General features: G+C 37.6%; 1 protein-coding gene across 1 annotated transcript; it reads right to left on the bottom strand.

Annotated features, from left to right (window-relative positions):
* Window positions 1-18,603: 18,603 nt before the first annotated feature.
* LOC147544075 (uncharacterized) lies at window positions 18,604-22,775 on the bottom strand. The gene is made up of 2 exons (XM_086635594.1): window positions 22,390-22,775; window positions 18,604-22,282 (listed from the first exon to the last, which is right to left on the bottom strand). The coding sequence occupies exons 1-2, from the start codon at window positions 22,773-22,775 to the stop codon at window positions 18,604-18,606; spliced, it is 4,065 nt and encodes a 1,354-aa protein (XP_086491720.1).
* Between the last annotated feature and the right edge of the window lie 4,558 nt (window positions 22,776-27,333).

Here is a 27,333-nt window from a genome sequence, read left to right as displayed (position 1 = left end):
CAGATTGTGTCAATACACTTCTGTATACAATAGCAAAACATTTTATTGGCACTACATCGTTGCTTATTGATAGATCTCAAGAGCAACTGATGAATTTAAAATGTCAGAACTTATCTCAGTTCAAATGGTATAAAGACGTATTCTTTTCAAAAGTCTTCACCAGACATGATAGTCAAAATGATTTTTGGAAAGAGAAGTTCTTATCAGGACTACCTCATTTCTTTGCGGAAAAAATACGCAATCGTATTAAGCAAAGACACAATGGAATTATTCCTTATTCCGAATACACTTATGGGGATTTATCCTCAGAAGTGGTTGCTGAAGGCATTAATTTATGCAATGAAATAAAATTGCATAGACAAATCCAAAAGGAGAAAGTCCTTGGCAAAAGAATTATAGGGGACTTTTGTGAGCAAATTGGCTTACCACCTATTGGAACCTCTATCGAAAATAGAGGGAAAAGGACCAATAAGGTCTATGCCAAGCAGAAGTATTTTCCCAAACAGAAAAGAAAAAGAAATTTTAAAGGAAAGAAAAGGAAGTCTGAACCTGAGAATAATTCTCGGCAAAAGACTATCCCTGTTTGCTGGAAATGCCAGAAACCTGGCCACTACGCTAATAAGTGTAGAATGAAAAAGAAAATCAATAGCCTGAATATTGATGAAGGCCTTAAAAGGTCACTTGAAAAATTACTTCTTAATGAAGAAGGAAAATTTTTTAAAGTAGCCGCTATTGCAGAAGACAGTCCTGAGGAAGAATCATCTTCAGAAGGATCTAATGATCAAATAGAAGAATCTGAGGATGACTCTTGCGAAGGAAATTGTGATTACTACAAAGCCTTATGTCAGGCAAATGGTCTATTTCCTTTAACAAAAGAGGATAATTTCATCCTTGACCTTATTGATCAACTTTCTGATCCCATTGCTAAAAGACAAATGCTTCAAAAGTATTTGGAAGATTACAATGGAAAGAAAGGTGACAAAAGGTTAAAATTTGAAGAGCCAGAGACTTATAGTCTAAAAGAAATTTTACAAAGAGCTAAGGCTTCAAAAGAAGAAACTCCTGGAGAATCTTCTCGCATTAATGAATTACTGCATGAAGTCAAAATTCTCAAAAGAGAAATTAATACTCTTAAATCTAGAGTAACTTCTCTTGAAATTAAAAAGGATAAATCTATTCTTTCTGAGCCTGATTCTGATCATGAGTCAGATGAAGAAGAATGGAATTCCTTAAAGGAAAAATTAAATACTTTAACATCTGTTAAAGATAAATCTTCAAAAGACGAAGGATCTTTGAAGGATGAATCTTTAACATATGTTAATATGTTAGATAGGGTTATTACCCATAAATGGCATATTAAAATTAAAATCATTGTTCATAGAGAATATACTCTCTCTGCAATTGTCATGGTAGACTCTGGAGCAGATTTAAACTGTATCAATGAAGGATTGATACCCTCCAGATATTTTTCAAAAACTACTGAAATTTTAAATGCTGCAGATGGTAGAAAAATGCTTGTAAATTACAAGCTACAAAATACTGCAGTTTGCAATAATGGAATTTGTTTAGAAATGCCATTTATAATGGTAAAGAATCTTTCTCATGATGTTATTTTGGGAAATCCTTTTCTTCACATGTTATATCCCATTAAAAGCATTAATGAGAAGGGTATAACAAGTTCCATTAATTCTCAAGAAATTACATTTAATTTCGTTACTGAACCTCGTTATCACGAGATTGACTTGTTACAAAAGAAAATTCAAAGAAAAGAAAATTTTCTTAACTCCTTATCTCAGGAGATCAGTTACATGAAAATTACTGAAAAAATCAAACATCCTTTAATTCAAAGGAAAATAAATGATCTTCATGATCTTATTATCAAAACAATATGTTCTGAAATCCCCAATGCCTTCTGGGAAAGAAAGAAACATATTGTTAGTCTGCCTTATGAGCCAGACTTCAATGAAAGGCAAATTCCCACTAAGGCAAGACCTATTGCTATGGGACCTCGCCATTTGGAAATTTGCAAAAAAGAGATTGATGAGTTATTACTCAAAGGTTTAATTAGAAAATCATACAGCCCTTGGAGTTGTCCTGCATTTTATGTTGAAAATGCTGCTGAACTTGAAAGAGGTGTTCCTAGGCTTGTAATTAATTACAAACCTTTGAACAAAGCTCTTAGATGGATAAGGTATCCAATCCCTAATAAAAGGGACTTATTAAATCGGCTGTTTTCAGCCAAAGTTATGTCCAAATTTGATATGAAATCTGGGTTTTGGCAAATTCAGATCGATGAAAAGGATAGATACAAAACTGCATTCACAGTTCCATTTGGCCACTATGAGTGGAACGTGATGCCTTTTGGGCTTAAGAATGCCCCCTCAGAATTTCAAAATATAATGAATGACATTTTTAGTCCTTATACGTCATTCTGTATTGTTTATATCGATGATGTTCTAGTGTTTTCTGAAAATATAGATAAACACTTTAAACATCTTCAAGCATTTATTAATGCTGTCAAACATGCTGGTTTAGTTGTGTCAGCAAAAAAGATCAAATTATTTCAAACAGAAATAAGATTTCTTGGCCATACCATCAAAGAAGGGACTATTTTCCCTATTGATAGAGCTATTACTTTTGCGGATAAATTTCCACATGAAATCAAAGAAAAAACTCAATTGCAAAGGTTTTTAGGAAGTCTTAATTATATTTCTGACTTCTATAAAAACTTAGCAATTGATGCTAAGCCTTTATTTGACAGGCTTAAGAAAAATCCTCCTGATTGGACTGATGTTCATACAGAAGCAGTCCAGAAGATAAAATTAAAGATTAAGGAAATCCCTTGTCTTGCCATTGCTAATCCAGAAGCTTTTAAAATTGTTGAAACTGATGCTTCTGAATTAGGCTATGGTGGAATCCTTAAACAAAGGATTAATAACAAAGAAACCCTAGTAAGATTTACTTCTGGGATATGGCAAGGGCCAAGGAAAAATTATTCCACAATTAAAAAAGAGATCCTTTCTATAGTTCTGTGTATACAGAAATTCGAAAGTGATTTATTAAACCAAAAATTTTTGGTCAGGGTTGATTGCAAATCAGCTAAAGATGTTTTAGAAAAAGATGTTAAAAATATAGCATCAAAACAAATTTTTGCCAGATGGCAAGGCATATTGTCTGTGTTTGATTTTGACATTGAGTTTATCAAAGGAAGTAGTAATTCACTACCTGATTTCTTGACTCGTGAATTTTTACAGGGCCATGAGCAAAAGGTCTGATAATGGAAAAGGGAAAGCTAAATTGGCAGTTTCTCCCTCAAGCGCGAATTCTCAGTCTTATAAGACTATGATCTGTAAAACAACGGAACAGCTTAAAGCTGAAGCCTTAAAGGCGACTCCTAAGGAGTTAAAATTAAGAGAAGATGCTTATTTAGCAGCAATTCAGTCTAATCAGACTAATGAATATATCTATCCATATATTCCTTACACTACTATATGGATAGCTCCTATTGAGCTAAAATACGCTCATCTTTCTCCGGTAGAAGCTTCATCCTTTTATCTTAGGGAATCAGCGGACCCATTCCTTTATCCTAAGGAATACAATTTTTACTGCGCAATCCTGCAAGTGACTCAATCAGTGGATTTTGATTCTGTCATAAGGTCAGGCGCCGAATGGGCTTATTCTAAAGCCTTTATTAAGAAAGTTGTTACCCCTGAAATTTGGCAGGGTGATTTATTTAAATATCATGAAATACCCAGAGCTGGAAGAAGAGAGTTGGACAAATATTGGTTTAACTACTTCGACTACATAAAAGCCTGGGAAGGGGCCTTCTGTTATGAGAACAGACTAAAGAAACACAGTTGGTTCCTCCAATTTCGTGATTTCAACACCACTAATCTTCCACAGTGGTTCATCAAATGGTTTTACACTTGGGGATCACACCCTATAATTTTCCCGGACAAAGTTAGAAATATATTTGATGATTTTATTAAATCTAACCCATCATTAAAAAATCCCGAGCTTATCTTTGCAGCTCATTATCAGGTTCCATGGATAGTTAGATGGGACGTTGTTATTGCAAATTGTCCTATTAAAAAATTTGAAATAACAGTCTCCCATATCCCTTATCTGGGAAGAAGAATTCTTATTAAATGGTGGGATAAATTTGAATTCTTTAAAGATTCGATATTTTCTGAAAAGGGAATTATTTCATTTGAACCAGCACCTCCACCAAAGGCTCCTAAAAAGGATGTCTCAGATCTTCTTAAAGAACTGCTCGCTTCATCCTCAAAGTCAGACCTAAAGAAGCAGTTGAGAGAAATTTTAAACAACTCATCTGATGAAGATGATGACACTGAAGATGATGACTCTATGCAAGATTCCCAGGACCCATTTGCATAAAAGTCTAAATCTCAATTATGATCGCTTTTATTAAAGCCAAGCATTTTGTAAAAGGAAGGATATTATTATATCCACCACAATTATTCGCACTTTAAGGTGTCGGCATAAAATGCCAGTTATCTTTGAAACGTGCATTAGCAGTAATAAGGACCTGGCGATGGGGCCCATTGAGCACCCGGGGTTACTTTTACCTGTCGTGATGCGTCGGCGGAAGAGATATTTAGTCCCCATACCAGCAATAATGCATAAAGGAAGAGATTCCTTTACTTTACTTTAATAAAGAGCAATTGTAATACGTCATTGCTTATGTATTTTGTTTTGTTGTTTTGTAAGTGCTCCATCTATATAAGGAGACTTAGTTTATTTGTAAGATCACCTTGTAACCTTGTAACATAACAATAAAACTTTGAATAAAATTCTCCTTCTCCACCATAACTTTTCTTCTTCCCTACTTTCATCTTCATTCATTCTTCCACTTTCTTTCTTCCATGATCCTGTAGAGGTGTTGAAATCACGAAACTGGAGGAACCAACTGTGTTTCTTTAGTCTGTTCTCATAACAGAAGGCCCCTTCCCAGGCTTTTATGTAGTCGAAGTAGTTAAACCAATATTTGTCCAACTCTCTTCTTCCAGCTCTGGGTATTTCATGATATTTAAATAAATCACCCTGCCAAATTTCAGGGGTAACAACTTTCTTAATAAAGGCTTTAGAATAAGCCCATTCGGCGCCTGACCTTATGACAGAATCAAAATCCACTGATTGAGTCACTTGCAGGATTGCGCAGTAAAAATTGTATTCCTTAGGATAAAGGAATGGGTCCGCTGATTCCCTAAGATAAAAGGATGAAGCTTCTACCGGAGAAAGATGAGCGTATTTTAGCTCAATAGGAGCTATCCATATAGTAGTGTAAGGAATATATGGATAGATATATTCATTAGTCTGATTAGACTGAATTGCTGCTAAATAAGCATCTTCTCTTAATTTTAACTCCTTAGGAGTCGCCTTTAAGGCTTCAGCTTTAAGCTGTTCCGTTGTTTTACAGATCATAGTCTTATAAGACTGAGAATTCGCGCTTGAGGGAGAAACTGCCAATTTAGCTTTCCCTTTTCCATTATCAGACCTTTTGCTCATGGCCCTGTAAAAATTCACGAGTCAAGAAATCAGGTAGTGAATTACTACTTCCTTTGATAAACTCAATGTCAAAATCAAACACAGACAATATGCCTTGCCATCTGGCAAAAATTTGTTTTGATGCTATATTTTTAACATCTTTTTCTAAAACATCTTTAGCTGATTTGCAATCAACCCTGACCAAAAATTTTTGGTTTAATAAATCACTTTCGAATTTCTGTATACACAGAACTATAGAAAGGATCTCTTTTTTAATTGTGGAATAATTTTTCCTTGGCCCTTGCCATATCCCAGAAGTAAATCTTACTAGGGTTTCTTTGTTACTAATCCTTTGTTTAAGGATTCCACCATAGCCTAATTCAGAAGCATCAGTTTCAACAATTTTAAAAGCTTCTGGATTAGCAATGGCAAGACAAGGGATTTCCTTAATCTTTAATTTTATCTTCTGGACTGCTTCTGTATGAACATCAGTCCAATCAGGAGGATTTTTCTTAAGCCTGTCAAATAAAGGCTTAGCATCAATTGCTAAGTTTTTATAGAAGTCAGAAATATAATTAAGACTTCCTAAAAACCTTTGCAATTGAGTTTTTTCTTTGATTTCATGTGGAAATTTATCCGCAAAAGTAATAGCTCTATCAATAGGGAAAATAGTCCCTTCTTTGATGGTATGGCCAAGAAATCTTATCTCTGTTTGAAATAATTTGATCTTTTTTGCTGACACAACTAAACCAGCATGTTTGACAGCATTAATAAATGCTTGAAGATGTTTAAAGTGTTTATCTATATTTTCAGAAAACACTAGAACATCATCGATATAAACAATACAGAATGACGTATAAGGACTAAAAATGTCATTCATTATATTTTGAAATTCTGAGGGGGCATTCTTAAGCCCAAAAGGCATCACGTTCCACTCATAGTGGCCAAATGGAACTGTGAATGCAGTTTTGTATCTATCCTTTTCATCGATCTGAATTTGCCAAAACCCAGATTTCATATCAAATTTGGACATAACTTTGGTTGAAAACAGCCGATTTAATAAGTCCCTTTTATTAGGGATTGGATACCTTATCCATCTAAGAGCTTTGTTCAAAGGTTTGTAATTAATTACAAGCCTAGGAACACCTCTTTCAAGTTCAGCAGCATTTTCAACATAAAATGCAGGACAACTCCAAGGGCTGTATGATTTTCTAATTAAACCTTTGAGTAATAACTCATCAATCTCTTTTTTGCAAATTTCCAAATGGCGAGGTCCCATAGCAATAGGTCTTGCCTTAGTGGGAATTTGCCTTTCATTGAAGTCTGGCTCATAAGGCAGACTAACAATATGTTTCTTTCTTTCCCAGAAGGCATTGGGGATTTCAGAACATATTGTTTTGATAATAAGATCATGAAGATCATTTATTTTCCTTTGAATTAAAGGATGTTTGATTTTTTCAGTAATTTTCATGTAACTGATCTCCTGAGATAAGGAGTTAAGAAAATTTTCTTTTCTTTGAATTTTCTTTTGTAACAAGTCAATCTCGTGATAACGAGGTTCAGTAACGAAATTAAATGTAATTTCTTGAGAATTAATGGAACTTGTTATACCCTTCTCATTAATGCTTTTAATGGGATATAACATGTGAAGAAAAGGATTTCCCAAAATAACATCATGAGAAAGATTCTTTATTATTGCTGGTATGGGGACTAAATATCTCTTCCGCCGACGCATCACGACAGGTAAAAGTAACCCCGGGTGCTCAATGGGCCCCATCGCCAGGTCCTTATTACTGCTAATGCACGTTTCAAAGATAACTGGCATTTTATGCCGACACCTTAAAGTGCGAATAATTGTGGTGGATATAATAATATCCTTCCTTTTACAAAATGCTTGGCTTTAATAAAAGCGATCATAATTGAGATTTAGACTTTTATGCAAATGGGTCCTGGGAATCTTGCATAGAGTCATCATCTTCAGTGTCATCATCTTCATCAGATGAGTTGTTTAAAATTTCTCTCAACTGCTTCTTTAGGTCTGACTTTGAGGATGAAGCGAGCAGTTCTTTAAGAAGATCTGAGACATCCTTTTTAGGAGCCTTTGGTGGAGGTGCTGGTTCAAATGAAATAATTCCCTTTTCAGAAAATATCGAATCTTTAAAGAATTCAAATTTATCCCACCATTTAATAAGAATTCTTCCCAGATAAGGGATATGGGAGACTGTTATTTCAAATTTTTTAATAGGACAATTTGCAATAACAACGTCCCATCTAACTATCCATGGAACCTGATAATGAGCTGCAAAGATAAGCTCGGGATTTTTTAATGATGGGTTAGATTTAATAAAATCATCAAATATATTTCTAACTTTGTCCGGGAAAATTATAGGGTGTGATCCCCAAGTGTAAAACCATTTGATGAACCACTGTGGAAGATTAGTGGTGTTGAAATCACGAAACTGGAGGAACCAACTGTGTTTCTTTAGTCTGTTCTCATAACAGAAGGCCCCTTCCCAGGCTTTTATGTAGTCGAAGTAGTTAAACCAATATTTGTCCAACTCTCTTCTTCCAGCTCTGGGTATTTCATGATGGTGTTCACTTCTTAAGTGTGAGAGAAAAAGTCATTTCTATATATCACCGGACAAACCATTTGGATGCTCCACGCTAAACTTCAACAAAGTTAAGAAATTAGGGATTTCTTTTCAAAGTATACAACCTGATCTCATGTGATCGTTTTTGGGACCTTTAAATTACTTTTTTCTAAATTGGTTATAAACAAAGTAGTAGACCCCTTTTGATCTTGTAAAATATTTTTCATCTTGGGTACTACGGTGTTCATAACTTTATACTGAATCCTGTAAATAAGGATTATGTTTTCAGCTCCTTGCATCATATTAAATCCATCAGATTTAATGTCTAAGCAAAGAGAGTGCATAATTGTGGGGTCGTTCAATGACAGAGTAAAATTTGGAAAACACGAAAAGAATATGGGTCCGTCACAAAGACTAGACTCCACTATTCCGAGTAATGAGTCATGAAATTTATTGTGCCTTTTATCACGTACACAAATAATTGCGGACGTGTTTAAGCCTAAACGGGTAGCAGGTTTCAATCCTACTTGAATTAACCCAATATGCAAGAATTTGTATTGTTGTTGTCTATGTTTATCAATCAAATTTTTTGACAACAGTTGGAATGAATTGTAACCCTCAGTTAAGGGTATAGCCTCTTCTACAGTCTTTACGATATAATCAGAGGTGAATTCAAAAGTTCCTTTCTGTTTATAAACAGAACTTTGAACTGGTAAATTCCAGTTTTGTAAAGATTTTTCAAAATTTTCTTTTATCAAAATTTCTTTATTATAGCTACTATTAGCCTTATCTTGTCTTTTAGACATAGCTCTGGTTAGTCCGAGCATATTTGCTCCTGATCACTGTCAACGCTTTAATGCCAATCCCTTAAAATGCCCTCACCGGCTACACGGGACTTCCAGGCGACGCGACTTAGGGTGAAACCCGGGTTTCACAGGACAAATATGCTTTAGTTCACCAAAGTTACTCTTCAAGACTAAATAAGTATAATAGTATTTAAAGAAATTTAACTTAAACACTTAAAATAAAGATTAAAACAGAACATAAATGAAACTAAAAGAAATTAGAACTATGATACGAATTAAACAAAGATTAAAACAAAAACATAAATGAAACTAATATACTACATACCTACGCACTTGGCTCTGATACCATCTACCAACTAGTATTTGTATTCAAATTGATTCTAACCTTTATTACCAAACAGTACCCACAATCTCTTGGTGCTATACCAAGATGTACGAAGGTCAAGCATGACCTTTATAATGTATTTTTAATAAGTAGTCATCTTAAACCAAACAATAATTTCAAATAGTAGACATTTTAGAAAAAAAAAGTGTAAGTAGTAGAAATTTTCTAGAAAAAAAAGAATGTTGTGTGTGGGGCTCGATCCTTTGACCTCAAGGTTGAAACATAATCACTTCACCAACTAAGCTAGGGAAGAACTGTGTTTTAAAATAGATATATGTATATATATATATATTATACATATATATATATATATATCTAATATAGCGGCAAATGTCGCATAACATTAACGAGCCACGTTAGGGTCGTGGGGGCCTGCGCCCCCATGGGCCCCTATGTGGACTCGCCCCTGATGTCCTCCTAACCATGTTAGGATACAGTGTCCTCGGGCCACTTGACGAGCAACAACTGAAAATGCATGGTCGTGCTCAAATGGATTAAAATTTAATCATTTGTTTTGACAGTTGTACTCGAGATCAAGAAAATCTGAATGACGTGACGTATCAGATGGAATACTAAGTGACATGGGAATCGAGCATCATTGTACTCGTTCTAAGTCCAAGTGGGAGTCTGAAGGAGATGTCCTTCGACCAAGGTGACAATGCGAACAATTTGTCGGATAGGACAATTGATGTGGAAGATCATCAAGTTCGATTGATTTAGGGATCGTAGAGTTGTAGCTAGAGACCAACTACGATCGTCGAATTACGAAGTAATTCGCGGCTAACTTCGATCGTATCCTACAACGGGTTACACACAAGAGTGTCAAAATTGATCTAGGATATGACTAGTGGGAGTGAGATATAACAATGAGAATGTCCCATAAACATATCTCATAGGCCTAAAAAGGAATTAGGCAAAGATAGTACAAAAAGGCCAAAAATAGGGTTTTTGGGTCTTAGCCGATTCAGGAACTTCTAGGGATCGGATTGGGATGAAATTTTGAGGGCGGATTTCTGACATATCCAGTAGTATGCATGCGAAATTTCGTGGTGTTTGGACACCTCTTCATTAGGGAATTGAGAAAATATCAATAGTTGTTGTTTTCGACTATTTCCCTAAATCTTATTCTAAAGGGTGTTTTAGGAAACCTTTGAGGAGGTGTATTCTCATTGGGGTTCTATATAAACACTTTTAGGGCAGAGAGTGAGGAGAAAGTGTGCTAGCTAAACAACAAGGTGGGAGATCAAGTTGATTGCTCGTGTCCCAAGTAGAGGAGCTACGCTTGAAGCTCTTGGTCTTCTCATAAGCAATTGGAAAGGTTCGAGGGAAAACTAGCGAATAAGGAATTTATCTTTCTAGTTTTACTTAGTATTATTATGGGCTTATGCATGTGATCCTGGGAATACTAGTGTAGACATTAGATGTCTTATTTCCGCTATAAACACTATTAGAAGGGTGTAAATCCCAACAGGTTACACATAAGAATGTCTATTTAATCGGATGGTATGACTAATGGGATGAGACATATAATCATGGGAAAGTCCCATAAGCATGTCTCATAGACCTACAAGAAGTTTAGGCAAAGATAACACAAAAGACCCAAAGAGAGAGTTTGGGTCGGGGGCAAAAAGAGAGACCTTTTGGGTCGGGGGCAAAAGGGAGACCTTTTGGGCCCGGATTAGGGCCGACCTTGGCAGGCCAGTTCCCCTAATGGAGCACGTTAGATCTACCCTGGTAGGGTAGGTTTGGACGGCCACAACTTAAGGAAAGTGGAATTTCTTACTCTAAAACATCAAGTAGAGAACAGAAAGTGAGCTAATTCCCAAACTATCTAACTAGTCAATTAAGAAGGTGTTCTTCATATCAAATCACCATTTATGCGAATTTCAGTATATTTCAGAGAGGTGAGACAGATAAAAGACCTGGTTCGATAACCAGAAGTATAAGTTTCAAAGAATTTCGGAGTATCAAATGTAGTATAAAATTTTAGACAAGTGATTTCAGAGCATTTCATTAGTTGATTTATACTCCATGCCTGAAATCACTTCTCTGAAATGCTATCAAATGGAGTATAAGTCAATGAAGAAATTTCAGACAAGTGATTTAAGAGTTGTTATCAAATTTCATCATTAATTTATACTCCACTTGATTTTTACTCCACGGAGAATTATAAAATTTCAGACAAGCTCTAAAATCTTTCGTCTACATCAAGCTATTATATATATGGTATTCTCACCTTTCATCTAAATCGAGCTCCATAACAATTCATCTAAATCGAGCTATTATATATGATTTTTGTAATGGGTAAATGTGCATTTCTAACCATATGAACTTAAATGAAAGGTTATGGAGTACGAAGAGAGAGTACCTGGAGACAAGAGAGATTTGGTGCACGTTCGAACGTAACCCTAACTTTAATTCTACGAATTGAACCCTAGATATCTTCTTCGAATGGAACCCTAGATTTTCTTCTGTTAATTTGGGGACTACAAAAAGGAGTTAGCTTGATTCTTCAAATGTTAGGGAGAAAGGATTTATGTAATAAACGCCCCTGCATTCTATTGAAGGCGCCCTAGAGTTTTGGTCTTACCGAATTAGTCCTTATTTAGCAAATGGGCTTAGTTGTAATTACACTTTCACTAATAGTGGTTACCTCTGGCAGAAGGTGGTGGAAAGTATAAATATTAAAAAAAAAAGATGGATTAATGTAAAAGCATTTTTAAAAGGTGGAGATTTCAGTACCTCTCCCAAGAAATTAAGAGTCAAGTTAGATAAAAAGAGGAGTCTGCATACCTAGAATAAGCTCAACAAATGATCCACTCCCAATCTTCCTTCCAAGTTTGAATTTACCCCAATAACTCTCTCCATAATCTATTACAATCAAAGAAGAAACAATACTAACTCAATCAAATTGAGATGATTTTCAACAACTCAGTTTTAGATAGTAAAATCATAAAAAAACAGTGGGAAGAAAAAATGATAATTAGGGTAAAAATGACAATTGTCACAGCCTTTTTGTCCCGTTAGGTCGACCCGGCATATTATGCTCAAAGACACGGGTCGATAGTGCGGAATATCAAATCCTAACGTGCCGTGCGGCGTCATGTACTCCCTCCTAGTACATAACCAGCCTTCCCGAACATATTCAGAGCATCTCGACTATCAAGTCACCTTGGTTCCCAACCAACAATGCGGCATGACATCAACGTGTCCCAACCTACGAGCATTGCTCGAGCCGTCCCGTATAACGCTTCCTTGAGTCATAGACTCTCGCCCACTATAAAGGATACCAACATATGTGCGGAGCACACCAAGCCGCATATGCGGATCTTGCCATCTAGTCTCAAGCATCCGACACCTTATCATCTCGATCTTGCCATGCGTATCGCAGTAAACTGCGACACAACTCATCATTCTGGTACCTCAGCAACCGTTGCCTTCACCCGAGTTAGCATCTCGACGCCACTGCGTCTTGCCATGTGCTCGCAATGTTACCATCGCGAAGCAACTCGTCTTCAATGTCACTCACCTCTGGATCAGACCCAACGTACCCACGTACTCCACGTTCTGACTCCTTGGTTTGCTTGTTCATTGAGACCCTCGTTACGCCCACCGGCTTCTCACATCAAGTGCACTCTAGTACCTAAGTATCACTACTTGCACCCTTGAGTGTATATGATGTAGAACGCAGCGGAATTTAAGAATAAAATAAACTAATACGAAGAACGATAAAATAACGATTAAATAACTCTAAATAACTGTAAACTCGATTAAACTTGATTGGGTTTTCTCTTCAACAACGGAATAATGGACAAACTAGATATCCTTTTATAGGATTCTGGACTTTCCTAGATAGACTTGAATTAGACTTTCCTAAATAAATAAAATACTGCAACTTTTTAAATAACTAGACTCAAATCTGGACCTTTCCAATTATTGGAAATACTAAAATAATATAATTTCCTAAACCTAAATTCTCTCATAATCATACTAAAATTGGGACTTCCTAAAGCTACTCTCCATGGCCGGATGGCCCATGGCCCGGTTTAGTCATGGAAAAAGCCTCCACGCCGGGTGCCCCTGCATCAGCATCCCCTTCTCCCAAGAGGTTCGTCCCGAACCGTTTGATGAAGAAAATAACGTAATGCACCAGCAAACGGTGAACTCTGTTATGGCGATCCGTAATTCCCACTTTGTTCGACATTTGCCGGAATTTCGAAGAAGAATAAGGACCAAAACACCAACTTCATACCGAATCCAACGTTGCAAAGATCCTCGGAGAATCGATCTTAGAGAATATAGGTCCAATAATTTTTTACATCTCTTAACCTTTTCCTTCTCAAGATTAGCTTTCTCTTCGTCTATTTTCTTAAACTTTTTTGCTACTTCATCCAAAGTGTTCGAAACTTTCGACTGTAATTCTACTTCACTCTTTTCCATTACAGATATGGTGGTTTTAAGCTTTTCAACTTCCTTTTGTAAGTCATCCATCTTCATCTTCAGATTAGTTCCCTGTTCATTAATCTCTTCATTAATCTCTTCCTTCTCTCTAACAAGTTCATCTTTCTCTCTCTTCAGATTCTCAATTGATTTCAAGGAATCAATCAACTTTCCATCAACTAAATCTTTCTCCTTAATCAAAGATTGAATATTCATTTCCCTAACTTTTCCTTCCTCAATAAGTATTTCTTTCTCTTTCTCTAATTGATTCAGTTTCTCCTGAATTTCTAATCTAATTTTATCAAGTTCAATGAAATTTGATTTCAAAGTTTTAGATTCAATTACCTGAATATCGAGATTCTTCTGGATCAAATTCATCTCACGAACAACAACTTCAGAAGAACTTCGTTCACGACCCAACTCTCCATTGACGATATCAAGCTGCTTCTGCAATTTCTTGATCTCAACATCTCGATCAATCTTTTCTTTCTCTAGATTACAAAACTTCATCTCCATGTCTGATTTCTGTTCGAGAATTCGATTATTAATCTTCCATATCTGCTTGATTTCATTCTGAGATTCTTCATTACTCTTCTCCAAATCATTCACTAAATTTCTCAATCTATCTTCTTCTTTTTGCCTCTTCTCACGATCGTTATTCACTTCAATTCTGTCATCACTGAACTCCTTTGTTTCTTTCAAAAGGATATTATTAAGAGTTTTCAAGCTCGTAATCTTCTCCAATGGATTATTATTCTCCATTGTTATTTTAGGTTTTCCTTCGTTCGTAGTTTGTGATGAAGTGATTGCGTAAATACCTATAGCTTCAACTTCTTCGTACGTTTCTTTTTCTTCTTGTTCTTCTTCTTCGTCGACTTGAACATCGTTATGAGCGTCTTCTTCAACTTCTTTGTGTTCTTCTCTTTCTTCTTCCTTATTGAAAGTTAAAATAGACGATGAATATGGTTGACGTATTATTGTTTTGATGTCGTTCACCACATGTTGATCCTTAACTAAATCGGGTATTAGCGATGAAACTGTTTCGAAAAAAGACTGTTGTGGTTGTTGTGGTGGTGAATAGGAAAGAGAAGATGATTGTGTTGGTGGTGGAGGTGAATACGGTTGTATAAGAGGTGGTGAATACGGTGCCGGTGTAAAATAAGAGTATGAAGGTTGCGGTGGTGGTGGTGATTGTGGTGAATAATAAGTGTATGAAGGTAGAGGTGGTGAAAACGGTTGTGAATAATAAGAGTACGGAGGTGGTGTAGAAGAAGAATATGGATGTGAAGCTGTATAAGACAATGGTGGGGGTGGTGACGGTGATGATGAATACGATTGTGGAGGGGTTTCTCGTTCGATTTCTCCCGGATTCCAATGATAATTGTACGAGTCGTTATTCGCATATAAACATGAAGAACATGAGCATTGATTCGTTTTCTCTTGATCAGTATAATTTGATTGAATATAATCATCTTGACGAATATAATACGATTGATACTGATGTAACTGGTCTGGAAAAAAATTTCCAGAATCATTAGCCAAAAACTTTGGTGGCTCTGAATACCACATGATGTAGAACGCAGCGGAATTTAAGAATAAAATAAACTAATACGAAGAACGATTAAATAACTCTAAATAACTGTAAACTCGATTAAACTTGATTGGGTTTTCTCTTCAACAACGGAATAATGGACAAACTAGATATCCTTTTATAGGATTCTGGACTTTCCTAGATAGACTTGAATTAGACTTTCCTAAATAAATAAAATACTGCAACTTTTTAAATAACTAGACTCAAATCTGGACCTTTCCAATTATTGGAAATACTAAAATAACATAATTTCCTAAACCTAAATTCTCTCATAATCATACTAAAATTGGGACTTCCTAAAGCTACTCTCCATGGCCGGATGGCCCATGGCCCGGTTTAGTCGTGGAAAAAGCCTCCACGCCGGGTGCCCCTGCATCAGTATACCACTTGAACTCTTCGCAATGCCGCCCTTTCTCTTGACGACCCTTGCCTCGATTGTGCCTCTGCACCTGCACCTCTGTGTAACTCAAACAAGCCTCTGCTTGTGCGCCTCCGCGCTTGCGCCTCGTGCGCTCGGCATCCTCCATGCCATCCCTTCCTCGGGAAATTGTTGTGTTGCCTTCGATGTCCACTGAAACGAGCACGGTAGCTTCTCTCCACGAGAACTACATGGTACCAAACCATCCACCATTGGCATACTCTTGGGAACGTCCTCTCTGACTACATCCAGACACACACTTGCCATTTAATCATTGGCGATGCTCCTTAACCCGAGCATCTTGGTAGGCTCGTGTCCCTCTTGAACACATCCGAACGTACCCCCGCATAAGTTCCAACACATCTCATGCAGCACCATACGGCTTACAACTCAACTGCAAACTCGACGTTGTCATATATCTCTGACGATCTGAACTTGGTTCCAACTATCACCAGAATTGGACGATGCCTAATGTCACCACGACACACCATCCTGAATCCCAAACGTGAGCTGATCTCTTCTCAGTCACCACGTACTCATTGCACACTGTAGGCTTGAACTTGGTTCCAACTTACCTCCAATGCATAACTCAAACATGGGCCGATCTACTTCAGATACAACGACCCTCATATTACTTGACGGCTTGAACTCGGTTCCAACTACCATCAGTACTGTACTTGGTCTCGTGAATCTGTCATCTAGACTTCACACCAATATGACCATAAGCTTCAATGTTGGTTTCGGCTTATAGCACTCATGCGACGTACCACACACAAACGTGTTAGCATATCCATGTCTCATCTCAAGTGAGTCCATTCTCTTTGGAACTCAAATGCGCTTACAATGCACTGTGCCGAACTCTATCGTGCACCATACCACATAAGCACAACTTGATCTAGCACCAACTTGCCCAACGATGTACTCTGTCCATCTATCTACTCTTGACCACTGTCTTCTGTAAGTAGCTTGAACTCACAACATCACAAGTCACTCGATGCTACCTTCGGCTTAAGCATAAGAGAGTATCCTTCAACACCTTGTTGCCATACCCTGCTCTAACGCTCAAGTATCACTCGGATCAACATAGGTCCACTCTTAGATGCCAATCCAACAAGCTTACTCAGACTGGCTTACCACAAGCTCTCAGCCCGACTCTACTTGCCATCTTGGTATACTTCATACCAAGCCTGTTGTCCACTTCAAAGGACTCTAACATATGATGTACCCAATGCGCACCAAATCGTACTGAGCATTACTGCACTAAGCTCGCACACGACTCACCGTGCCATTCTCGGTTCATCCCATCTCTGCACTTGTCCTTACCATTAAAGGACTCAAGTATATACGGTACCTTCTTGTACACCAAGTCACACTGAACTCTTGCCACTGAGCTCGCACATGACTCCTTGTGTCAATACGGTTCCATCTCCTATCTAGCATATGTCCTTCATCTCAAAGGAACATAGACCCAAGTATAGCTACCACCGTAGCATCCGTGCACACGGCCTATTCCTTCCATCGGAACACTCGTCGCCCTATGCACCATGCATCCCTTAACAAGGTCCCCTCTCTTGCATCATAGCTTCAGAGACCATATCATCTTGAATGCATCTCACTCTGAAAGCCTTCTCTTGGAATCATGCTCTCAACGTAGCTCTTCATACACACTCCAGTATACCTCATACCATAGTGGGAGAATCACTAAGCTCTTCGTCAACTCTTCGAGCATAGATACCATCTCTTTGAACCTGCCATCCAGGCTCATGAAGATATGCCTAAGAACATGTGGTATGTTTGGAAGCATACTTCTAGACCAATCAACATACATTATTTTATGGATCAAAGGAGCATCGAGAGGATCAACTGATATGAGAAAATTAATTAGTGCTACGAAAAAAAGAAGATTTGGAAACGTTTCCATAGTAATGGGGTTTGGGCGTTTCCTGTGGGAGGAAGTATATCAGGTAATAAATGGAGAGAGAGAACTTTCACCAATAATCTGGCCCATAGAATCAACAATAACTGTGTAGATTAGAAATTGAAGGGGTTACCAATCCAGATTCATTGACTTGTCTACTTTCTTATACGAGCGGGTGAATCAATTTTCGATTTGTCAGATAGATAATAGATTTAATGACCAAGATTTAATGAAAAACATAACAAACGCTTGGATTTGTCTTTAGTTTATTTTAGTTAGCACAAAGCATTATGTTTTGTATAATAGAACATATATATTCGTGTTATTCATGTCATATAGACTAGGAGTCTAATTTCACAATAAAAGTCTTAATCGTCTACACAAGTAAGAATGTATCAAATATAATTCTTAGTTTCTGGAAAGAGTAAAGCTACGAAGCTTATGTAAAATACTACAATTCCAAAAAAGAATACAACCACATAATTACCCAAGTCACCAAAATATTAATTTCGTATGAAAATCCATCCAATAACAAAATAGAAAAGAACATTGACAACCCTAATGTCCTACATGCTCACAAGAACTTCGATAATACCCCCATCAATAATACCAAACTAAAATACTATATTGCAAACAACCAAATTAAGTATCCAGATAAATGGACATGGTTCACATCCACACAAACTACTAGCTTAATGCATGGTCAACCAACCAAAGATTGTATATGCAAAACGGTCCAAGATGCTAATTCTTCTTTTTTTTTTTGCATATCTCAGCAGGTTTAAGGAAAACCTGAAACCAAAAGCAAAAAGACTACACAATCATCAACAGAAAAAACCCATACAAGCCCCAACAACCCAACAAAAACATATGGTCCCATAAGAAGATTACAACCATAAAGACAAATATAAGAAGAAGAAAACCACAATCAAAAGAAAACACTTCTTCATCTCTGTCTTATTCTAATAATACCCAATCTATCATCCATAGCAACAGCCTTCATAGCATCACTAAGGTCCCCTGCTGCAAGCTGCTCCATCCCTTCAGTTGTCCTAGCCTTAGACAATAAGTCAGCAAGTTGATTCACCTCTCTAAAAACGTGATCAATACTGAAAGCACTAAACTTGGCTATGCTACATTTGATACTTCTCCAAACCTTCAAGGACTGCCAAGGAGGATCTGCATCAAGTTTGTTTACCAGCTCACAAGCCCACTTAGAATCAGTAGCCACCTGCACCCTATCAAAACCATAAGCCAAGGCAGTTGCCAAGCCAACATCAATGGCCTGCAGCTCATGATGAATGACACTGACAGGAGAAGTCCCTGCTTGAACAGCACACACAATCTCACCTGCAAAGTCCCTCAAGACACACCCAAAACCAGCCTGATCAGCACTATAAGAACCATCAGTGTTGATCAAGATAAACCCAGGCTTAGGAGCAATCCAGGAACATGGAATGAGTTTAGGAAGCACAGCAGTCAAGTGAAGATTCCAATTTCTAGCAATAACATCCAATCTAGGATTACTAACAGTGCTACAGCTAAGACAATTCATTTTCATCCTCACCTCCTCAATGATTCTCACCAACAAGCCCTCCTGAGATACACAAGTGCTAGAGAATACCCTTTTATTTCTCTCACACCAAATGTGATAGATGAAAGCATTAAAAGTCAATCTGCCTAGAATAGCTATTTTATCTTTACCACTAAACATCCTGACACACCAATCTATCATGGAGTCCCAGGAGTTACATGGCACCTGAATAAGAGCCAACATCCTAAGTAACTTCCTCCAAATGTCCTTAGAATAACTACAGGAGAAGAATAAATGAAAGTCATCTTCATCCTCTTTAGAACATAGGGTGCAAGTAACATCAATATTAAGACCCCATTTGTAAAGTTTCAGCTTAGTCTTCACAGCCCTATGCAAAACAACCCAAGTAATGAAGCTATGCCTGGGGATATTATGACTAAACCAGACAAGAGAAGACCAAGAAACAGAAGGAGAAACCTCTCTCATGGCCTCATATGTACTTTTCAAAGTGAAAGTACCCTTATCATTAGCTATCCAGACCCTAGAATCATCATAGCCATCAGCCACATCCACCTTATGCAAACTGTTTGCAATAGGTCCCAAATAGATAGATTGCAGGAGAGAAAAAGTCCAATTACTATCAACCATACAGTCACTTACCTTAGCATTCAGGTGCAATATATTATCATATTTAAGCTGCTCAGGGAAGAAAGGTAGCAAAATACCCATAGGGTGCCATGGATCCTTCCAAAACCAAGTATCCTTGCCATTGCCTATCATCACAGAGCAGAATTTCAGACCTTGCTGTCTATAATGCAAAATCCTGCGCCAGCACCATGAAGCATCACACTTCACAGACAGAGACCAAAAACAATTATCCTTGATCAAATACTTTTGGACCCATTGAACCCAAAGAGTAGGTTTAAAGATAAATAACTCCCAAATATGTCTTAAAGTACAGGCAATATTCAAGGTTGCTAGGTCTCTCAAGTTGAGACCTCCCTCTTTAGTAGGGTGACAAATAGTGGTCCAGCTGACAGAAGCACCCTTGGCAGACATGTCTGGACCATCCCACAAGAACCTCATAAATATTCTATCTAGCTCATTGATCACCCTTTTAGGTAAAACAAATACACTGAACCAAAACAGAACCATACCATTAAGAACTGCTCTAATAAGAGTCAATCTCCCTGCATAAGATAAGAATCTCATCTTCCAAGACTGAATTCTACTCAAAACTTTATCAATAAGAGGCTGACAATCATTATAGCTAAGTCTAGAAGAAATGAGAGGAACTCCCAAATATCTAACAGGGAGGGAAGCACAAGCAAAACCCAAACAGTCCCTTAACCCATGAATCTTCTCATCTGTCGAACCAGCTGAAAAAATAGAGCTTTTAGCTTTATTAACCTTCAGCCCAGTACACTCAGCAAACAAATCTAAGGCATGAGACAAAGCTCTAGCTGAGCCTAAATCTCCTTGCATAAAGACCATAAGGTCATCAGCAAAACTCAAGTGGGTAATCATAGGGTCTTTACATCTAGGATGAAGCAAGAATCTACCCTCAACAGCCTCAGTAACCAAAAGCACATTAAACACCTCCATAACCAATACAAAGAGGTAGGGAGACATAGGGCAACCTTGTCTAATGCCTCTCTGACCCTTAAGATAACCATAAGAACAACCATTGATCATGAATGAATATTTAGGAGAAGATATGCAGACATTAACCCATTGAATAAACTGCTTAGGAAATCCAAACTTATCCATAATTTTCAGAAGAGAAGACCACTCAATAGTATCATAAGCCTTTTGCAAATCAATCTTAATTGCACACCTAGCAGGACCTTTAGTCCTATGATAATTTCTAGTAAGTTCATGTGCCAAGAGGATATTATCTTGAATAGCTCTCCCAGAGATAAAGGCAGATTGACAAGGGCTAACAAGATGGCCTATAACATGCTTCATTCTAAGAGTCAAGATCTTGGTAATGCATTTATAGATGACATTACAACAAGAAATGGGTCTAAAGTCAGTCATTCTAGAAGCACCAGGAGTCTTAGGAACCAAGGAAACCAAGGTAGAATTTACCTCACCAAGCAATTTCCCAGTCTTGAAGAATCTAAATACAGCATTAACCACATCATCACCCACCACTTTCCAACAGTCCTTAAAGAAATGGGCAGAAAAGCCATCAGGGCCAGGAGCTTTATCACTAGCAATGGTAGAGAGAGCAAAAACCACCTCTTCTCTGGTCACCATAGCAGTGAGAGCAGCAGCTTGATCAGAAGTAACTAGCCTGTCAAAAGAAATAGAATCAAGCAAAGTTAGCCCATTACTACTTAAAACAGAGGTACCAAACAGCCTAGTGTAGAATCCCACACACTCATTAGCCACATCCTGAGGAAGCACCAGCTTAACACCCTCTTCATTATAAAGAAATGGGATATTATTCCTGGATCTCCTCTCTTTCATAGAATTATGAAAGAACTTGGTATTCTGATCCCCTAGATCAATCTTCTGCACCCTGGATTTCTGCCTGATCATTGACTCCTCCATTGTAGCAAGTTTGACATAAGAAGCAACAGCTTCCCTTTCCTGGCTCCTAATAGTTGGATCAAGAGGATCCAGTTGCAGTCTGGTTTGGAGAAGCTCCACAACCTGCTTAGCTTGGTCAACCTTAGCACCAAACCCAGCAAATTTTACCTTTTTCCACTTCACCAGAGCCTTCTTAACATTCTTAAGTCTGCTCACAACTTGGAACATAGGATTCCCACATACTGGCAAAGCCCAAGCCTTCTTAACAATCTCTTGAAACTCATCCTCAAGAGTCCAAGCATTAAAGAATTTGAAAGGCCTAGGACCTGTGCTCATCCCCTCAAATAAAGAAAGAACAAAAGAAGAGTGATCAGAAACTAAAGGATTAAAAAACTCTGTCTTAGCATTAGGATATAGGCCAGTCCACTCAATGTTAACCAAGACTCTGTCCAATTTCTCAGCCACAGCACCCTCACCAACTTGTTTATTAGACCAAGTAAATTCACATCCAGAGTAGGCACAATCAAAAAGATTAGCACCATGGACAAAGTTCCTGAAATCAGCCAATCCCCCTTCTCTCACATTGGCACCCCTGCTTTATCTTTGACCTCAAGGATTGTGTTGAAATCCCCCATAACCACCCAAGGGCAAGAGTATAACTCTCTAAGATTAAGCAAAGAACTCCAAAGAACCCTTCTAGTCACAGCATCATTACTAGCATACACAAAGCTAATAAGAAAGACCTTACCATCAACAAAAGTAGCCATAACAGAGATATGCTGAGCATTCATGTTAATAACCTGCAAAGACACAACAGAAGAGTCCCAAAGAACCCATATTCTGCCTGCACTATCAAAATCATAATTATTAACCCAATTCCAAGTAGGAAGCAACCTCCTCCTAACCATTTCACTCCTACCTACATCAATATGAGTTTCAAAAAGACCACACAAGCACAAATTACTATTCCTAACAAATTTTGTAACCTCCCCAGCTCTAGTAGGGATATTCATCCCCCTTACATTCCAACCTCCAATATGAATCATTTAATCACATGAGAAGACCCTTTCCTAGGCTTAGGGTCCCTAGCCTCATTCAAAATTTTGGTCTCAAAGGCCAAAACATTATTACCAACAAGATTAGGCTGAGAACATGACAACTTACCCCTTTCACCCATAGGAAGAGATGTCCCCTCACCAGGACATTCACCCTCATCCACCACCATGCTAGGCCTCAGAAGCAAAGACCTGTCCTTCCCACCAATATGAATCTGCTTAGAGTTGCTTATAAGGTCCTGACTAGGCAGCTGACCAGCACCTCCACCAACATCCATCTTCCCTTCATAAGCACCAGCCACAGCTTTCTTACCAGCACCACTGTCAGTCACTTCATAACCACTTAATTCCCTACCTTTCCTCTTCATACTCCCTTTATGCTTCACCTCAGTCCAACCCCCATCATGAACATTAGTACCCTCCATGGGCACCACTGTGTCAGCTAAAGGAACATCTCTAGTACTTGGTTCTCCACCCTTCTCACTGTCCATAGGATCATTCATTACCTGAGTCTCAACATTCTTCTTAACCTTAGCTAACTTTAGGCAGGAACTAGAGCTGTGACCTAATTCACAACAATGAACACAATACCTAGGTCTCCAGGCATACTCAATATCAATATCCAAATCTTCACCATCCACACACAGTTCCAACACATGAGGAAGCTCCTTATCCATAGGAATCTCCACACAAACCCTGGCATAGGCCATCCTCAACCCAGAAGAGGTAGGACCATCCAGAAATAGGGGTTTACCAATAGAACTAACAATATCAGCTAAGCCTTCTTCATGCCACAAGTGAATAGGAACACCCTTAAGCTTAACCCAAATGGGAATAGACCTAAGTTTCATAACCTCCTTCTCAAGAAAAGGAGTCCATGGTCGAGCAATAAAAATCCTATTAGCTACAGAGATAGGCTCATGTTCCAATATCTTCAACCTATCCTCTTCCAATGAAGCTCTTATAACATACACTGAATCTCCATGAAGGGTGAAAGAAACATCCCCTTTAGGTTTCCAAATGTTAATCAAAGACCTTTTAACAACCATAAAAGGCAGCTTGCTACCAAAGAAATTTCCAATTATCAATGTTCTACAATCCTCAATCTGATCCTGATAGTTAGAGGATGAAATAATAGCTCGACCATTAACTAAAATAGGATCACGAAACTCCAAAGACTTCCTACCAGAACTACGATTCTTCGCAAATAGCTTAGCCCAATCCAGAGAAGAAGACATACCTTGAGAAACAGGTACCTGAGTCGAAGGGAGCTCTGAATAATCACCACCCACAGATCCACCATCAATCGGAGAAGCAACTGCAACCCTCATGGGAGCACGCAAGACCCTAGCACCACCCATAGAAGCCCCTAAAATCGATTTCCCCTCAACCATACTACCCTGTTTTGATAGTGTCTCTGATCCTTTCAGACCAATAGAACCATCGCCAGGAGTTTGGAGGGAACCAGTCACCTCCACCATCACGATTGAAGCCCCAGAGGAGCTACCAGTAAGGTGGAGATACTTGAAATCGGAAGAACAGGAGACTAGATCCAAGAAAAAAGGAAAAGAAAAAGAGAAGAATCACTGCCGGCCAGGAAGGAACGATAACTACTACTGTCGGAAAAAGAAAGACCGCCGGCGCCGCCAAATCTCACCACCCGAGACTTTCTCTCTCCTCTCTAGGGTCAGTAACACCAAATTAGATGCTAATTCTTCATACTACACATACTAAAATACTGATTCGATGCATATCACTGCCCCTAAGCAACCTATAAAATATCAATTTCTAATTCAAAAGTGCCACACCGATCGTATGAAAATTTACAAAACCACCTAGTTTGAATTCTAAGACTTGCAAAAAAAGTTCCAGTTGGAATTGTCCAAACATGTCGTAGTCGTGCGCAAAATAGCAATTTAACATTATTTCAAACAACTATTCTTTCGGACTTACGTTATGTCGGACTCAAATGGACCCAAAATCAACTATACGGACAAATTACACATCGCAAATTGTTCCAACAAGAAAAATGACTGTAATTTTGTGAATATTGCACTCATTCAATACAGGCACATCAAATACTAATTTCTAAAAGTACACATCATAGTAACTACCTCAGATATTTATACAACCCTTGGCTCAAGTGGTAAGAGGTAAGTCTTCCAACTTAGAGGTCAAGGGTTCGAGGCACACGCTTACCAATTCAAAAAAAAAACTACCTCAGTTATTTATACAAATAAAACTCACACATCAAAACACCAGGTATTTGAAAATCTACACACTGAAATACTGAACTACTGCTTCTATTAAGCATTCAAGCGCTCATTCCATACAGGCACATCAAATATTAATTTTACGAAAAAATCACATCACTAGTTTTGTTTATATTACACGCTCATTCTATATAAGACATAGAAGTACACAAGTCATGGCGCATACAAACAAATAAAATTCACAAAATCATTCCTTCAAACTTCAACCCACGCGAAAAAGAAGAAGAAAAAGAAAACAAGTTCTAAAAGTAGACAACAATTATGTTTCATACATTTACACTTCTGACCGGAGTATTTATTGTCACACATTCACAATAATTAGCTACTTTACTACCCACCACATCAATTTATCCACAACAATTTTTAATTTCGTAGTAGAATGAATCATTGATCATACATACACACACATACCAAGCGGTTCGTGTTCGCTGATACCAATTATTATATTTTTTTCGTTAAGTGGCATTTTTCTCAGTAAACCCAACTTATGAGGTGTGCCCGAAGACTTCATCTACAAGCCACCACTTATGTGGCTCCACAGGCCACCACTTATTAATGTTGCCTAATTATCTTATTGAAATTTAACTGAAATTGAGGGCTCTAATTCATTGACGAGATTAATGGGTTAGAAGTGTTACCTCTGGTTCAGATATAATATGCTCTGAACTGGCCCCTGTGACTTTTTCTTTCCAAGTAATAAAGAACACCAATCTTGCAATTTGGCAACAAACATAACTCATAAAAGATAAACTTACCAACTACCTTATTTTTATTGGATGGTGTATATATGTATCGAACAAAAACAACCACTAATATGTGTTTATTTTGAATAAATACGCATCAGATAACACAGATACAAAACAAGTTAAAACACGAATATGGTAATACCAGTATACCACTGAATACACCAAAATACTACCTCTACAAAACAAAATACAGCTAAACTACCATTTTAATAATTTTGTATGAACGACTCATCCAATAATGAAGATAATACATAGGCACGTCAGGGAAAACATAATATATAATAGTATAATGTACAAAAAATATTCTATTTCAATTCATACTACTCCCAGAAACACCAAGATACTAGATTGGTAAATACTACTGGATACCAAAACATCCATGGGAATAATTTGCTCCATGAAGATCAACAAATCCAGTTACTTCATACATTGACGCATAAAATCAAGACAACACTCTTTGAAAATCTGAAGAAACAATCAAATTAACACAATACAACCAAAAACATCGGAAACATTGAAGAAATGTGCAACAGTTCAACGTCAAGCTACAACGTAAATCACGCAAAGTAAAAGAAAAAGGAAGATAAAGATTGAAGTGAGTATGATTGGTTTTGTTTTCACAGGTCAAAGTTAAAGAACAAGGAAAGGGAAGAGACTTAGGTTAGAGTTATCATCTCATCTTAGATGGATTTTAATCTTGACCCTTCATCACATTACCATATTATATGTGTATAATGATTGAATTTGCTTAGTTCTGTTTGGTTTTAATGGTTCCTAAAAAACTGCATCTACTTACAAACCAAACCAGTTGGTTCTTGGAAATCTACAACCGTACCACACCACTTTTTGTTTTGTTTGAGTTTAAAACCAGTTGGCCGGTTTGGTGTACTTTTGCACACCCGTACTTAAGTACAGAATTGCGCAATAATGGTTCGCAATCACATCCTAGAGTGATTCCCAAACCAATGGAATAGGTGGGTATGTGATTAGCTGTCCTAGAAATTGTAAATCAAATAGTCTATGGACAAAATCATTCTCTACCAATCCTATTTCTTACGAAACCTAAGGCTTGCTAATCCTATTAATCATTCCTTTTCCACCCACCAAACAGTTTGGTGTAGGTAATAGTGCAAAATTAATAACAGGATTACAGAAGATTGGTGCAGCTGACTAATAATAAGAAAACGGTGGGCGAAAATACCGTACCTGCTGTCTTGGCCAAGTTTCACAGCCTAGCTCTGTCTCGGATCGGTCTCGGACTAGTCGTATGTGCAAAACAATCAAAATACTTTCGCATACAGATGAATCCAAATACTTACCCAATGCTGCACGGTCTATTACATGGACATTCACACACGGATACCAAACAAACTCACACAAGTACTTATATATTAATGCAAATAGAACCCACTCAAACAAACTAAACTATTAATAATCCCAAAGTACCAAACAAAATCATACAAATACGAAAAACTCAAACCCCTAATTTTGTGCATACCACGCACTTATATAATACTAAATACTACAAGC

The sequence above is a fragment of the Eschscholzia californica genome, unplaced genomic scaffold, assembly GCF_041429995.1.
Source record: "Eschscholzia californica isolate CP2 unplaced genomic scaffold, dmEscCali1.0.p SCAF_4, whole genome shotgun sequence".
NCBI lineage: Eukaryota > Viridiplantae > Streptophyta > Magnoliopsida > Ranunculales > Papaveraceae > Eschscholzia > Eschscholzia californica.
The sequence above is the reverse complement of the archived record's forward strand: the minus strand, read 5'-3'. Positions and strand labels throughout refer to the sequence as shown.